We start from the raw sequence: 15,685 nt of genomic DNA, 5'->3' as shown, positions 1-15,685 counted from the left end.
AATGCACATAACCTACCTGCTGTTTTGGTTTAATGAAAGAAGCCACTTGATTGGATCTCGCGATGCTCACTGACCAGGCACAAATGCCTTTCTCTCCAAAAAAAGCAACAGCAACAAAGCTATTATTCTCTACTAGATGTCATCATTAACTCTCCATATGCAAATGAGGAAACTGAAGCAATTACATAACTTGCCCAAGATCACACCACTAGTAAGCGGCAGAGCTGGGATTTGAACCCGTGCTCTGAGCCACCCTCATGGATTGCTGCTTAGCCTCCATAAGGTCCCCAGATGCAGTTATGTTGATGTCCCGTCTGAATCACTATCTTCCTATAGGGAAGTGGTTTACAGGAAAATAGAATGCTGCAAAATTATGAGAGAAATGGAGTAAGGTATTAGACTGAACTTGCAGAGAAGCCGTGTTGTTATATACAGCACCATGTTTTTCTGGAGGCCAGGAATGAAAATTGAAAAGCTACAGCAACATATGTTCTTACGTTTGGCTCAGACTGAGGGCGTCTTAGGCAAGCCTGAGCCTTTGGCAAACTCCCCCAGTGGAGGCGAGAAGGACAAAGGGCTGAGGTGGGTCAGCATTGAGCTTGCGGGTTGAAAATATGTTGGAATCCTTACCAATGGCTCCAAACTCCCATGGCAACCCCAGCAGTGATGGAATCGCATGAGGGAAGAGGGGCCCCTTCCCCATCTTTCCAAAGATGTAGCCACTGGTTCTGTGGAGGTGGGAGCTCTGGAGCTGTGGACACATGTGTGCATATATCTGTGCATCAAATGGTACACCTAGAACAAGGACTTGCCAGAGAGTTTGAAAAGCTGACTTGAGGGCCGGGCGTGGTGGCTCAGGCCTGTAATCGCAGCACAGGCGAATCATGAGGTCAGGAGTTCGAGACCAGCCTGGTCAACCTGGTGAAACCCTGTCTCTTCTAAAAATACAAAAATCAGCCAGGCGTGGTTGTACGTGCCTGTAATCCCAGCTACTCAGGAGGCTGAGGAAGAATTGCTTGAACAGGGGAGATGGATGTTGCAGGGCAACAGAGTGAGACTCTGTCTCAAAAAAAAAAAAAAAAAAAAAAAAAAAAAAAAAGAAAAATCATTTAAAAAAAAAAAAAAAAAAAAAAAAAAAAGAAAAGCTAACTTGAGAACATCACTGTTTCCCAAGCCCCTGAGTGCCCTCAGCTCCAGGTGCAGGCCTTGTGCTCAGTGTTCTCTAAGATACAGACTTCACTGAATAATCCTCAGAGCACAGCTCTGCACTCCACCCCCAGCCCAGGCTTTTCCCCACTTTCTGGGTGGGACCTGGGAAGCAACGCAGTGGGTCAGCGTGCATGAGTGTGTGGCGACAGGTATCAGAAGGGGAGAGGACAGCGTGGGAAATGTGAGGGGAAAGCAGGGGCATCAGGGGTTTCTCCTCACTAAGGGAAACAGCTTTCTTAATGAAAAATGGCAGATCAAAAGTGTTCTCTCTCTTGGGTCAGAGTTCAGAGAAACTGTATCAAGAGAAGGAACTGTTCAGCCCTTAAAGACATGATAAGCTTCGTTGAAATAAGGAACATTTCTTTTGAGGCTTGCAACATCACTCAGAAGCGATATGCCAAGCAGATTGGAAATAGTAGCTGGCAGCCTCTGCCAGGATCTTCTATAGAACAGTATTTATCTATCTATCTGTCTTCTGGCTGTACCCTGAACTCACCGTTTGACTTACTGTTACCAAGCTACAGATGAAGGCATTTAAGTCACCTGAAAGTTGCTGCTCACTGCCCCTCTCTCTTTCACACACACAAACACACACACACAAACTTGACATCATAAACCAATAACATGGTAGCTGGTTGCTTCTAAGAGGTAGTATGCCCAACAGCAAGTTGCATGGACACTGTGTGTGTGTATGTGTGTGTCTCTCTCTCTCTCTCTCTCTCTCTCTCTCTCTCTCTCCTACAGCTGATGCTCTTTTATTTTTCTTTTTTTTAAACAGAGTTTCACTCTTGTTGCCCAGGCTGGAGTGCAATGGCACGATCTTGGCTCACTGCAACCTCCGCTTCCCAGATTCAAGCAATTCTGCCTCAGCCTCCCGAGTAGCTGGGATTACAGGCATGCACCACCATGCCCAGCTAATTTTGTATTTTTAGTAGAGACAGGATTTCTCCATGTTGGTCAGGCTGGTCTCGAATTCCTGAGCTCAGGCGATCCACCCGCCTCGGCCTCCCAAAGTGCTGGGATTACAGGCGTGAGCCACCATGCCCAGGCCAGGTGCTCACTTTTTATTAAAAAACACATTTTTGTGAATCAGGTCACACAACTTAAAAATGCCTGGGGAGGCATTTAAAGAATAGACTTTTCCCAAGAGGCTATGGAACCTTCTGAAAGGGAATAGCTATCTAGACATCAGGAGACACTCTGGAAGCCTGGATTTTCCTATGTGGGGTTTTCTCAAAGAAGGGCCCAAGAGAACTCTGGCTGAAGCGAACCATTCGCATAAGGCTACTGTGATCTTGGACTGCATCATGTTTCCTTATCCTACCAGACCCAAAACACCAGGCATTTCAAAGGAGGAGCTATTTTTCCTTGAATTTTTAGGACCATTGGCATCCAATGCCATTTTCATAAATATTCTCTTGAGTATTTTTGGAACTAAAGACAATGAATAGGATTAATGAAGCAGGACTGTGATTTCCTGTGCCTGTTCCCCAACTGTTACCTGGGTGGGGTGCTGCCCCTGCTCTGTGCTGGAGTGGAGACGTGGCCCAGATAATGGTCCCTGGTCCTCAGCCTCCTTCTTAGACCAAATGAGCAAGACTCCAGGAGCAGCCCCTTCTAAGGGCACTGTTGCTTTTGGGAAGCTCACATCTAAAGGAAAAGGTAACTGGAGAGACAGCATGGTCTTCTCTCTGAGGGTGTTGTGGAATGTGTCATAAGCTGCGACTCTGGTGTTTTCTATAGTGCTAGTTTATTTCACTCACTCACTTAATAGGTTGTTTTTTTTGTTTGTTTTGTTTTGTTTTTTACCTAACCTACCATGTGCCACGTGATCATATATTATACTAGTTTGAATCATACAGATCGCTGTTTTTATAGCTAAGAATTGACAATTTCATATGGTTAAATCTAGTATTTGGAGGGTTTTCCTAAGCTAGTGTTAGGTTTCCTTCTGATGGCATCAATGAAGGCATAGATAACCCAATCATTGCTATTTGCTATGGCGGCCTAGGTCTGCCCGGGTTTCCTTCCAGAAACAGGACAGATACCAGTTTCTACCATGCGTGTAATGGTGTGATATTTTGTGACATAACACAGGGCTGCGTTACTGCTTTAGATCAGCTTCTCCTAGACGCCTTTTTTTTTTTTTTTTTTGAAAGGAAGTTTCGCTGTTACCCAGGCTGGAGTGCAGTGTAACGATCTTGGCTCACTGCAACCTCCGCCTCCCGGATTCGAGTGATTCTCCTGCCTCAGGCTCCCGAGTAGCTGGGATTACAGATGTCCACCACCACTCTGGGCTAATTTTCGGATTTTTAGTAGAGACTGGGTTTCGCCATGTTGGCCAGGCTGGTCTCAAACTCCTAACTTCAGGTGATACACCTGCCTCACCCTTCCAAAGTACTGGGATTACAAGTGTAAGCCACCATGCCTGGCCCCAGATACCTTTTTGTACAGAGGCAGTCTGAGGCCTGGGCCACTTGGGGAGTCCAACCACCACACTCCCCAACTCTGCAAGCCCTGCCCTGCAGTGTGGAGACGCAGCCGGCCAGAGGAGAGTGATTTGTAAGTGCATAATGAGGACAATCTTGTTTGGGCCCCATCTTGTCTAATACCATTGGAGTGAAGTACCAAAGTTCACTTGCAAATATATTTACACATACCAATATGAAATTAAATGATTTAATAATCAGTTAAAAAGAAACAGGCTAGGCATGGTAGCTCATGCCTGTAATCCCAGCACTTTGGGAGGAAAAGGTGGGTGGATCACCTGAGATCAGGAGTTCAAGACCAGCCTGGCCAACATGACGAAACCCCATCTCTACTAAAAATGCAAAAATTAGGCCAGGCATGGTGGCTCACGCCTGTAATCCCGGCACTTTGGGAGGCGGGCAGAACACCTAAGGTCAGGAATTCCAGACCAGCCTGGCCAACATGGTGAAACCTGTCTCTACCAAAAATACAAAAATTAGCCGGACGTGGTGGTACATGCCTATAATCCCAGCTACTCAGGAGGCTGAGGCAGGAAAATCACTTGAACCTGGGAGGTGGAGGCTGCAGTGAGCTGAGATCGCACCACTGCACTCCAGCCTGGGTGAGAGCCAGACTCCATCTCAAAAAATAAGAATAAAAACCAAATAGCTAAAGAACAGATAAATAAACCAAAACCTGATACCTTTAGACTCTGGGGCCAAAGGAGATACCTAGTATCCCTTCGCTAATTTATTAGAAGAAAGATGTTTTCTTTCCTTTATACTCAATTTTTTGTTGACCAGATTCTCTGTGAATATGACTAGTTTAATCTAGTACCAAAGTGCAAAGTATGGGAGATAAAAAAGAGTAAGATTCTGAAATATAAAACCAAGGTTTTGAGATACTTTTGATGCTACAGATATATGAGCTTATTAAGTGATTAAATTTATTCAACAGGAGTTTCTGGAGTAGCCTTTCTGGTGGTGAATAACCAGGTGAACATTAACCACAGTGGCCAGTGGGGTGAGCCTTGCACTTCTCAACCTCAGCTCTGGCAACATCTGGGGCCAGATCATTCTCTGTTGTGGGGGACTGTCCTGTAGGATGATGAGCAGCATCCCTGACTCTACCCATGAGCACCAGCAGCACTCCCACTGGCTGAGAATCATGGGGTCCAATGGATACTCTATAATCAAATGCAAACGGAATGATGTGTGAGGGGAAAGCACAGCTTCCTGGGCAACAACCCATGTCAGCTTCACAAAGCCGGAGGCAAGCCTGGAGGAATGGCCCACAGTGAGGGCGCGAGGCCTCTGGAGTGACTGAGGTGGAGTGTTACGTAGTAGTACCCACCTTCACAACTGCATCCCTTCCAGCCAAACTCAAGACTGGACAATCAACACTGGCTTACACAGCTGAAGGGGTCCTGGGGAAGAGATAGGGCTTGCAGACTCAGCCGTTGCTTGAAAAGGGGGTGGCCTGGGGGGCAGTGAGAAGGATCTCTCCACCCACCTCTGGGCCTTGGCATTCCTGATAGCTCCATCCATCTACAATAGCCATGCCTCTTCCCCCACTCCATCTGGCTCCTCCTTACTCCTCAGGTCTCAGCTCAAACAGCACTCTCCCCACTCCCACCCCAAGGTTCTCTGATCCTTTCCCTGTGGCCGCCCTCCCCTGGCCCCGCCAGTCTGCTCAGTGGTACCTGCCATCCAAACTTCTCATGCAGAACTTGTCACCTTGTCACACACATACTGTGTATATTTATGTAGATTGCAGGAGTTTGGTTTTCTGTTTGTTCCTCCCATTAAACTATGAACTCCATGAAGACAGAGATCCTGTTTCCATGGAGTGCCACACTCCTCCCAGAAGCCAATGGGGCACCCAACATATGGTAGACATCCCCCCCAAAATATCTGCTGAATTGATGAAGGAAACCACTTTTCCACAGAATGGCAGGAGAGGTCCAATAAGTGAAGTTCATGAGGATGGAATCAAGCATGTGGTCATTGCAGCAAACAATGTAGCAACATGTGTATGCTGGTTTATTTCTGCCAAGTGTGCCAGGCAAAAGCTGATCCCAGACAACAGTGTGGGACATGGGAAGTTTCTGTCTTTACCCACGTATTTTTGGGGGTGTTCACCAGTACATTATGATACATCTTTTGGACAAACAGTTTGTACCCTGAGCTGAATCACACACCCTCAATGTGTCAACAACTTATATCAAAAGCCTGGTGAGACAGTTAACGACTAAACTGGGTGGTAGAGTTCAATGCTTTGAAACTGGTATTATAAGGAATGATCATTTGCATATTGATCAGGGAGGGTGGAGAGCAAGGGGAGAGGGAGACTGTTCAACAAAGACTCGGTGAGCCTCTGATTATGTCTGTATTTCGAAGCACACGATTGACACGGGGCGGCAGGCCACTGCTGACATCTAGTCTCCTTGGTTCCTCACCACCACTGCCAGCTTCCAACATCAAGAACACAGAGACATTTCCGTCTAACTTTTATATGAAGAATTTAATTATCTATACACGTAACTAATTCAAAAGGTTGTATTACAGTTGTTAAAGCCGCAGGTTTATATATTTATATATTTTACATTCATATCCATGAAAATACTGAAGCGCAACCGAACGAGGAGGAGCGGTCCTCGCTCTCTGCACCATGTGAAAGGAGAAGGACCTCTACACGACCGCCAGCACAGTCTCCCGACAGCGCCGGGAAAACGCGAGGGGCGTGCGCGTTACAGAGTCTTTAGGAGGATAGCTAGATTGTGCTTGAGGCTCCCCCTACCCCATTTTCTGTGCTGTGAGCAGCAGGCATGTTTATTGAGAGCTTCCAACTAGTGTTTAAAAGACAGACAGGGCTTCGGCTACGGCATATCCAACACACAAACAGACCACGAGCTCCATTTCATATTAATCTGTAGAAATTCCACAGTCTAGTTAAAAAATGTAAACATTGGAAATTAATTGCAAGGAGACTTCTATACATTCTTTCTTGTCAAGAAAATTACTTGTTCAAAATAGGTCATTCCATGAAAAATAATTGGAATAAAACTTCCTGTAACAGAGACTAAAATGAGATTGTGGATATCGTTGATCGTAACCACCTCAACGGCATTGTCTACTGATTTAATGCTATGCAAACACGCAAAATTAAAAACCCCAAACAAAACACCAACTCAACCAGATAAATCTGAGACCAAACAAAAACACAGAGTGCTTTCTCATGTGGCTACAAGGTCACTGTGCAAAATAAACTTAAATGCAATATGATTAGAGCATCGTACAAGGTAATAGCTTTGCCATGGAAAGAACTAATTTCTTATGTACAGGATGTATTACATGCTCAACAAGGTACAGCTGATACACACAAACAAGCACAAACACCTTCGCTTTAATTGGGCTCATTCTATATGTCTTTAAAACAGAGATACTGAACTCCTCTGCACTTCTATAGTAAGGGGGAAAAGCCCCAAACTACACAGTTTAGTTAGTAACACTGGACAAAATAAAAAAATACATCAAGTCTCAGATTTATGGACATTTGGAACAATTTTTAATAGCACATGCAGCATTCCTTGATAGTGGGTCTTTTTGCAAAACCAAAATAGCAAAGAAGTCATTTATTTTGTTTATTAAAAGGCTAAAATATATATTTAAAAATAATTTTAAAACTATTGAAAGCACCTGTGCAAAGGTGGGGGAAAGTCAATTTGAGTAACTAGGAAAGCCACAAAAGGACCCACTACCCTGTGTGTTTTTGTAATTTTTGCTCCTATCTCTGCAAGTAATAACTCAAACATTGCGATCACATGCAACTAAGGTAAAATGAGGTAAACTGCTCTGCAGTGAGTTCTTCTACTCAGAAGGCAGTAGGTGATCATGCTGGAAGTCACATGATCAAGGCTGCATCTCCCATCATCCCTCTGGGCAGTGATATGGGATAGTGGGTCTCTTTGAGGACTTTCAAGCCTGAGGGGGGGATGGACAACATATGATTCCTAGAAAAAGGAGGAAAACAACACATAAGCAAAACAAAACAATGAGCAAAATTCAAGCTAGGAAAATGAGTCAGGCATGTAAACAGCATGGTGCCAAAATGATTTAAAAAAAAAAAAAAAAGGAAAAAGGAGGGAGGGGAGGGAGGGGACATGCTACAGAAGGAATGAAAATTAAAGAAAAAAAAAAAACCCCACGAGATAAACTCTTGCATTACAGAAGGTCTTCAAAGAGACGATTGCGAATGCAGCAATGGTCTAGCTTTAAGTTCTGCAAACTCAGCAGAATCAGAGCAATGCTGCATGTTTTACCGGAAGATACCAGAGAGGCGAGGCGACAGAGCCACCAGGGCACTTACATTGCTGGCTTGGGTCCATGTCTGTGGTCAGCTTCACATAATTGGATGGGAAGAGCCCCACTTGTCCATTGACTTCTCCTTTCCACCAGTCGGGGTCCTCCTTGTTGAGGACATTGATGATCTGGCCCTTGTTGAAGGCCAGCTCGTCGTCATTCTGCGCAATGTAGTCATACATCCCAATCACCTGGCACACTGCAGGAGACAGGGCTGGGTGAGTGACAGCACACTCGCTGGAGAACGAGCAACAGGCACCGTGAAGCCATTCAACATTCCCAGCTACTATTTCTGTCCTTTCAGAAAAGGATGACAGTAGGTGGAACTGTTCTATCAGGCTTTTACGGTGTGGGCAATAGAGGAAGACAAAGAATTAAAAACCAAGACAACAGCAAAAGCTTTTTTTTTTTTTTTTTTGAGACGGAGCCTTGCTCACTCGCCTAGGCTGGAGTGCAGCAGCGCAATCTTGGCTCACTGCAACCTCCACCTCCCAAGATTTAAGCGATTCTCCTGCCTCAGCCTCCTGAGTAGCTGGGACTATAGGCGCATGCCACCACACCCAGTTAATTTTTTGTATTTTTAGTAGAAATGGGGTTTGACATGTTAGCCAGGATAGTTTCAATCTCCTGACCTCGTGATCTGCCTGCCTTGGCCTCCCAAAGTGCTGGGATTACAGGCATGAGCCACCATGCCTCGCCAAGTCTTTAGTTTTTATAATATCGTCCTCTTTTTCATGTTTACTTGTCAGCAGAAAATGTACAGTGCTAATTAAGGGCTTCCGTTTCAAGTGCAGTGGAACTCCTTTCTACTGCTGACTCCAGACAGACTGGCGTAAAACCCCATCCCATCTTCCGCTGCACAGGACAGCGGTGTATCATGGGGAATTTACTATTATCTTTCCTTTTTGGTTTACCCTGGAAGGTAATTTATTAGGTCAAATTATCTCTGACCTCCAAGAATTCCAAATCTTAGTGAAAATGCAAACCAGTGTTTTTTTTTTTTATTTATTTGAGACACAGCCTTGCTCTGTTGCCCAGGCTGGAGTGCAGTGGTGTGATCTCGGCTCACTGCAACCTCTGCTTCTGGGGTTCGAGTGATTCTCCTGTCTCGCCCTCTCAAGTAGCTGAGATTACAGGCATGGGCCAACACACCTGGCTAATTTTTGCATTTTTAGTAGAAATGGGGTTTCACCATTTTGGCCAGGCTGGTCTGGAACTCCTGGCCTCAAGAGATCTGCCCGCCTCGACCTCCTAAAGTGCTGGGATTACAGGCGCAAGACACCACACCTGGCCTAAAACCAATGTTTTAAAAGACTGTTCTGCTATATCTTTGCGTCTCAAAATGATGTCTTGAAAGAAATCTTCACCCTCAAGAACAATTTTACTTTGCTAGTTTTCTCTCAAGTCTCTGGAGGTAAAATTGTTCTCATTCTTTGGCACTTCTACTTCAGATGAGTCTGCACCATCAGGTCACAGTCCCTATTACTCTTTCTTAATCAACCTATATATATAGGTTTAGGCTTTTCAAATTCTCCAGCTAATTCAATCATTTCAGTAAATGATTTCACATGTCCTGAGGAAGGAGCTGTACACGAAGTGGAGGGATACTGACACAACTCCCCGGGGGACAGCAGACCCTGTGAGAACCACACTCCTCAGCCTACACGAGGCCACAGCTCAAGCAAAGAGGCCCAGTGGGGACTGGGGCTCATCACAAAGTTTCTCGAGAAGGCTGCCACGTTTCAATCTTATCTCACTGGGTACATACAACACAGACATTAAACCACAAGGTATTGAAACAAAAATTCTACACTTTCCACAAAAGCCAACCAAGAATGGTGGCTTAAAGACCTAATGCAGAAATCTGCTCCCCTGACCTCACCTCTCTCAGATCTTACTGAAGCATCTAATTTGGTTCCTTCAATCACAAAATAGCCTACCAGGCCAACTACTGTGCTCTGCTCTTTTCCAGTCCTCCAGGAAAGTGAGCACAATATCCTGCCCACCCAGAGAAATCCCCCTCTGCCCATAGTGAATGTCACAGGGGAGCTATTTTAGTCACATCACAGCCCCCAACCCCCATGGCCCCCAGCTCCATCTCCTGACCTAATGAGACCCCAGCCGTTTATTTTTGGGTGTCACTTTCTGTGGCCTCACCCCCTAGCCTAAACCCCAATTTAAATGGCTGGAAGGAAATCAAGAGGAAAATCTGGCCTTAATGCCACAGCATTCATGACTCCTGCAGGAAGAGCATTCCAACAAGGGTTCTGTTGTATCCAGCACAGAAAAGCCACTTAGATATTTGGTCCTTTCGAAAGACATATTCCATATCACATTAGTTGGTGTCAGTCCAAGCAAGTACAAGAAGTGCTTTAAAGTGTATGTGAAAAACAACCTAAGATATTTAGAGAGAAAATCAAGTGGAAAAACTCAAGTGACATGCAGACCATTTTCCAGTTAGACACTGGAAATGCCTTACCTGCTGCTAATGCTGTTGACTTAGGTGGCTCTGTTGGAGTGATTTTGCTCGTCCCAGGGCTTAGAAGTTTTACATAATTAGCTGGGAACCAGCCTATTTGGCGCTTTTTCCCACGGGCCTAGTAAGAAAATAATTATATCAAACATTTTTAAAGGTTCATCTTTTGTAATACATTTCACTTTATAACAAAGCACCTATGTAAAGCTCACATATAACTGAAAAACAAATGACACTAACAGTAAAATCTATGGATTACCAGGTCACAAATGTAAAACACCATAGCTAAAATTCAAACTGTGGCAGTCATTGGTTAGCAAAGCCCAGAATGTTTTTGCTTGCTCTAGACTGTGTGGATCACAAAATCAGGATATGCCATGGATTGTCTAGGATAGGAAATTCTGCTCATTTAATGCTAGCACTCAGATGTTTATTTCAGGTAATGTAAACATTATGGTTAATGCCAACACTGTATATGGGTTTTAGGAATAATAATATAATAATAACAACAATGGCCATCAATACTCACTGAGTACTTTTTATGAGCCAGGCCCTGTGCATTTATGCACACAACAGTTCCAGAAGGATAATACTATTATTATTCTAATTTCCAAATGAAAAGTTAAGTGACAGCCCCAAGGCCACAGGCAGTTAGTGGCAAGCCAAGATGCACTCCCCTTTATGGGTAATGTACATCCTTAGATGCAAGATGATATACATGTGGTGCACACAGAACACATGGAGACTAAACATTATTTTCACAAACGTGTAGGCCCATGTGATAGGTAAAGCCACAGTTTTCAACGCCATTCCTTTCTCATTTAATTCAATCTGATTCAACATAAGACTCATCTATGGAGTGTTTCTGTGCCATGTTGTTAGAGAGGGACAGTAGATGACACAGGGAGTTTATAACGAAGTTGGTGAGGTAGGGCTTGCAGTTATGACACAATCCCATGAAAAGACTCAGGTTAGGGATCATGAGGTGGGCTTTGACTACCCTTCTGTACACCACCAAGAAAAGAGAACCCAAAACTTCATTGTGCATATGCACGCATGTGTACACACACACACACACACACACACACACACACACACACACACACGTCTAGAAACAAGGCTCTGATCAAAACAGCTACCTGTGGGAACAAGGGTGAGAGGGAGACATATCTATCCCCTTGTACCATTTGAATTTTAAACCATGTGACTATAATTACCTGTTCCCAAAAGAAGAAAATAAAACTAAAAGAAAACTTCTATCACATCACCTCTGCCCTCCTACCTGCCAATTTCTCAAGGACAACTCTGGGTCACTTTTAGAACACAGGGCAGGTTTCCGTTTCCTTGAGGTCTGATAGATTTCATGCCCTTGGCTCAAGGACTACAGCTTTTATGTTCACAGTGAACCTGCCGATGACTGAAGCCATCTGTTTACAGGTTTCCACATGCTTATCTACCAAGTGTACCACCATCATTCAGCTCGCAATGACACCACTCTTTCCCACATTCCTGCAGCTGCACGAGGGCAGGACACAGACCTCACTGGTGTTTCCCCATTTGTGGATCCACACTGAGAGGCACTCTAGTGACAGCACCAGGAGCTTTCCCAGGCCATGGCAACTCAGCCACCTTATCGTAGATCCTAAGAACCATTCAAACTCTCACTTAAGCACAGTGCTAGAGGTATGGGGACCGGAAAATATGGCTGCTGTCTCCAAGGGGCTTGTCAGCTACATGCAGATATAAGAAATGTGCACAAAAAGCAAAGTATATAAAATACTAAAGAGTGGTGCAGGCATGGCGCCACCACTGGAGCTCTGGGAAGGGAGATGGTGCTTCCGGTTGGGATGGTCACAGAGAGTTTCCAGAAGTGGGATCTGCAGCTCTTGTGGAATTGGAGAGGTAGGAGTCAGTTGGCTCCTGGGGAGAAATGTCATGAACAAGGGCAGTGAGGCAGGAGAACAGAGGGTGCTGTTGTTTCAAAGGCTGGTGTAGAGACGTCATTGCTCAGTGCTAAGACGTGAGGCTGCACTGGGGCAAGGGGCCCCGCAGGTGAGGAGGAAGGCGATGGGAGTCTCCCACGTCTCCAAAACAGGACGGGAACATGCTGATGGCAGGGCCAATGGGTGACACAGCACAACTCTAAGCAGGAAGTGGGACCTGAGGGTCTAAGGAGGCCTCTCCCTCCCCAGCACAGGAGCAGGCATGCTGACTTCTAGGAGTGGATTTCCAGGCCTCCAGAGGTCAGATTCCTGAACCAGTGAAAGGACGTTTATGGGCGTCCACCAGGGAGCTCCCCAGGGGAAGATCTGACTTTGGCTACACTCCAGGTTGCGCCTTCTATTCTAGCCAAGACGTGTTTCTTACATGTTCAGCTCTCCAGTGAGGCTCTTCCTGTCCTGGCCTCAGGCTTGCCTCCACAGAGTGGACAGAGGACTGTGTGAGACCCAAGGCCTTCACAAGCAGGGCCTTCCTCCTTCCTGCTCCTGCTGTTCCAATTCCCCATTCCTCAGCACCCCGAGGGTCTGTCTTCTGAGGGTAGCCCACCGTACAGCAATGGTTTCCTGCCTCTCTTCCCCCTCAAACTTGCCTAGTTCCACACGGTCCTGCTCATGGGTAAACACCAGCTGATTCGGGAAGTCTGTCTACAGGCCCACTAGTGGGCACCAAAGGGTTCCCACAGGTCCCTTCCTCACGAAGCATTCCAGAAACCATTCCTTCCTGTATCTCACCCAGCCTTACTGAGGCCCCCTGTGTTACGTAGCAGAAACCTACATTCAACAAAGGCTAGACAATGGCTGCAGGGAAATTTAGCCCTTCCACAGGCCCCAGGCAGGCAACCAGGGAGCAAGCCCCGTCCTTCACTGAGTTATGAAGTGGGTGCCCAGGTGCCCGCCTGGCTGTTTGAGGCTCATCTTTGCTTTGGATGGGGGAGGATGTGGGGAGGCGGAAGTCAGCTGGCTTACCTCTCAAGTAACTGCTATGTAACTTTTCAAAGGCAACTTTTAATTTAGAAATGATTTCAAATTCACAAAAAAGTGGCAAGAAAAGCACACAGAACACCCGTAGGCCCTTTACCCGAATTCACCTACTGTCAACACTCAATGCCAGCTGCTCCCTCATCTGTGCGCTTTCTCCCTCCCCACCCCCTCCTCTGTAAGCTCTTTTTCTGAATCATCTGATTGCAAGTTGCTTACATCTTAACTCTTTACCCCTAAATACTTCAACATGTATCTCCTAAAAATAAGAATATTCTCTTATATGACCACAGTACAGTTATCACTTTCAGTAAATTTAACACTGGTACAACAATTTTGTCTAATCTAAGCGTCCATAACCTGATTTTGCCCATTATCCCAATAATGTCCCTTCCAGCATGGTTTCCTTTCACACAGGACTGAGTCTAACACTGCAGTCAGTCCTCACGCCTCTTTAGTCCCCTTTCGACAGGTTTTGTCTTTTATGATCCTGACATTTTTGAATGTCCCTCCCTGCACAGCTGCACACACATGATGTCCACTGGTCTCCCCGCTGCTGATCATTCTGATCACCTGATTCAGGTGCTGTCGTAGTTCTCCACTCAATAATGACTGCGTTTCCCTGAAAATCACAAGCAATCTGTGGGGGTCACTTCAAGACCATGCACATTTTCTGCTCCTACTGAAAATTTCCTGTAGATTTGGCATCCATCAATGATTCTAACAAGTTTTACCATGAGGGCTGTGTAACAGTAACCTTTTTAAAGCATCTTTGTCTCTGGAAATGAGACTTATAGTAGGTATCTGGAATGGTAAAATGTGTAACAAGAAGATATGATTAATACACACACACACACACACACACACACACACGCACATACATGCACACAGGGGAACTAAAAATACTATAATGTATGGATGTGGCTTTGAATGCAAAGAAACCTGCTACTGTGCCACACCTTCTAATACCACTGAGGAAAAGCTCCACTCTCTAATGCCAAGACACTTAAGGACGATGCAGCCATCCCTCATCATATGAGTTCTCACTATGCCAACACTCACTATCCGAACTCAGGAATGGAAAGATATGTTTTCATATGAGCTCCTAGCTCTCAGAAATCTGTTACCAGCTGCCTGAAGCTTAGGAACTAAACAAATACAGAAAATGTGGCATCTCCTATTACCCAAATGCAGAATTTAGGTAGTGAGGGGTGATTTGTACTTTATAATAAAATAGCATCCCTTTGAGATTTTGCATATTGAAACTTGGATAGAGAACTGTAAATAAGTAGAAAAGACACTGACTTGCAGCTCTCCTTCCCACCATCCACCTGGGTTCTTTTTTCGGATCAAAATCAGCTGACCAGGGGCAAGAGTGAGCTGCTCGGGGCCGGTGGCGGTGTATGAGGCAATAACCTGGGCAATTTCTGAAAAACAAGATCAAACATTGCGGTGCACTGTTAGAGTCAGCAGGAGAAAAGGCCAAGAAGATGCAGGCGCCTCCCAGATTTACAGATGAACATCATCAAAACCAATGTATTCGGCTGGATTTCTACCCAACGAGTAAGGCTCCCTGAATCGCCCCTGTTCCCAGAGCTATCAGGCAGACACAGCATTCAAGAGCTTGGCTGATCCTCGAGCCCTCAGTGGGCAGCAGGCTCCCTGGTCATCTCACGAAACTTACCAACTTCCCTCCGTAAGGTCTGCTCCTTGCCCACTCCTGGCACCTTCTGTCACATCCTTCCCATAATTACTGCGAATGTCCTGAGGCTAAGGGCGGGGCCTCATTTGCCACCCACCTCAGCACAGTAGCACTCAATGACTAAACTGCTAAAGTGACTAAAGGACTCAATAGCTTTTCCAGCTGCCAAGTACAGTAGAAAGAGAAAGGCTATTTTTCTCTGAAACTGCTGGGAGCCTGGCAGGAGCTTATTTCTATGTTGTTGCTACAGATTCTTACTCCCAATAACACAGCCGCCTTCTTTATGGCTCACATGTTGACAGTGATCCCTGAATATCAGGTGCGAATTGTGACAGGGCAAATTTCTTTCTTTTTATTTCATGTTACAGGAGGGACCTGGAGTTAAGAAGGGAATTTTATGCAAAACCAATTCAGCACAGGGAAAAAAATGTAAACAGTTCTGTACTTTTCCTGAATGTTAAAAGTCCCATGGGAAAAATTCCAGCAGTAC

General features: G+C 45.3%; 1 protein-coding gene across 8 annotated transcripts in view; it reads right to left on the bottom strand.

Annotated features, from left to right (window-relative positions):
• ITSN1 (intersectin 1) overlaps positions 1–15,685 on the bottom strand; it is a 243,004-nt gene that overhangs the window by 55,051 nt on the left and 172,268 nt on the right. For 4 of the 8 annotated variants that reach the window (XM_017526166.2, XM_037737649.1, XM_037737648.1 and 1 more), the window contains 4 exons: positions 14,799–14,920; positions 10,519–10,636; positions 8,047–8,238; positions 6,183–7,690 (listed from right to left, as the gene is read on the bottom strand). In XM_017526166.2, the coding sequence (XP_017381655.1) occupies positions 7,689–7,690; positions 8,047–8,238; positions 10,519–10,636; positions 14,799–14,920 (434 nt within the window). In that variant the 3' untranslated portion in view covers positions 6,183–7,688. Of the gene's footprint in view, positions 1–6,182; positions 7,691–8,046; positions 8,239–10,518; positions 10,637–14,798; positions 14,921–15,685 lie in introns of those variants that run through there. The other 4 variants (XM_017526161.2, XM_017526162.2, XM_017526163.2 and 1 more) reach the window with 1 other exon arrangement.

The sequence above is a fragment of the Cebus imitator genome, unplaced genomic scaffold, assembly GCF_001604975.1.
Source record: "Cebus imitator isolate Cc_AM_T3 unplaced genomic scaffold, Cebus_imitator-1.0 Scaffold41, whole genome shotgun sequence".
NCBI classification, from domain to species: domain Eukaryota; kingdom Metazoa; phylum Chordata; class Mammalia; order Primates; family Cebidae; genus Cebus; species Cebus imitator.
This window is presented reverse-complemented; position numbering and strand designations above follow the sequence as displayed.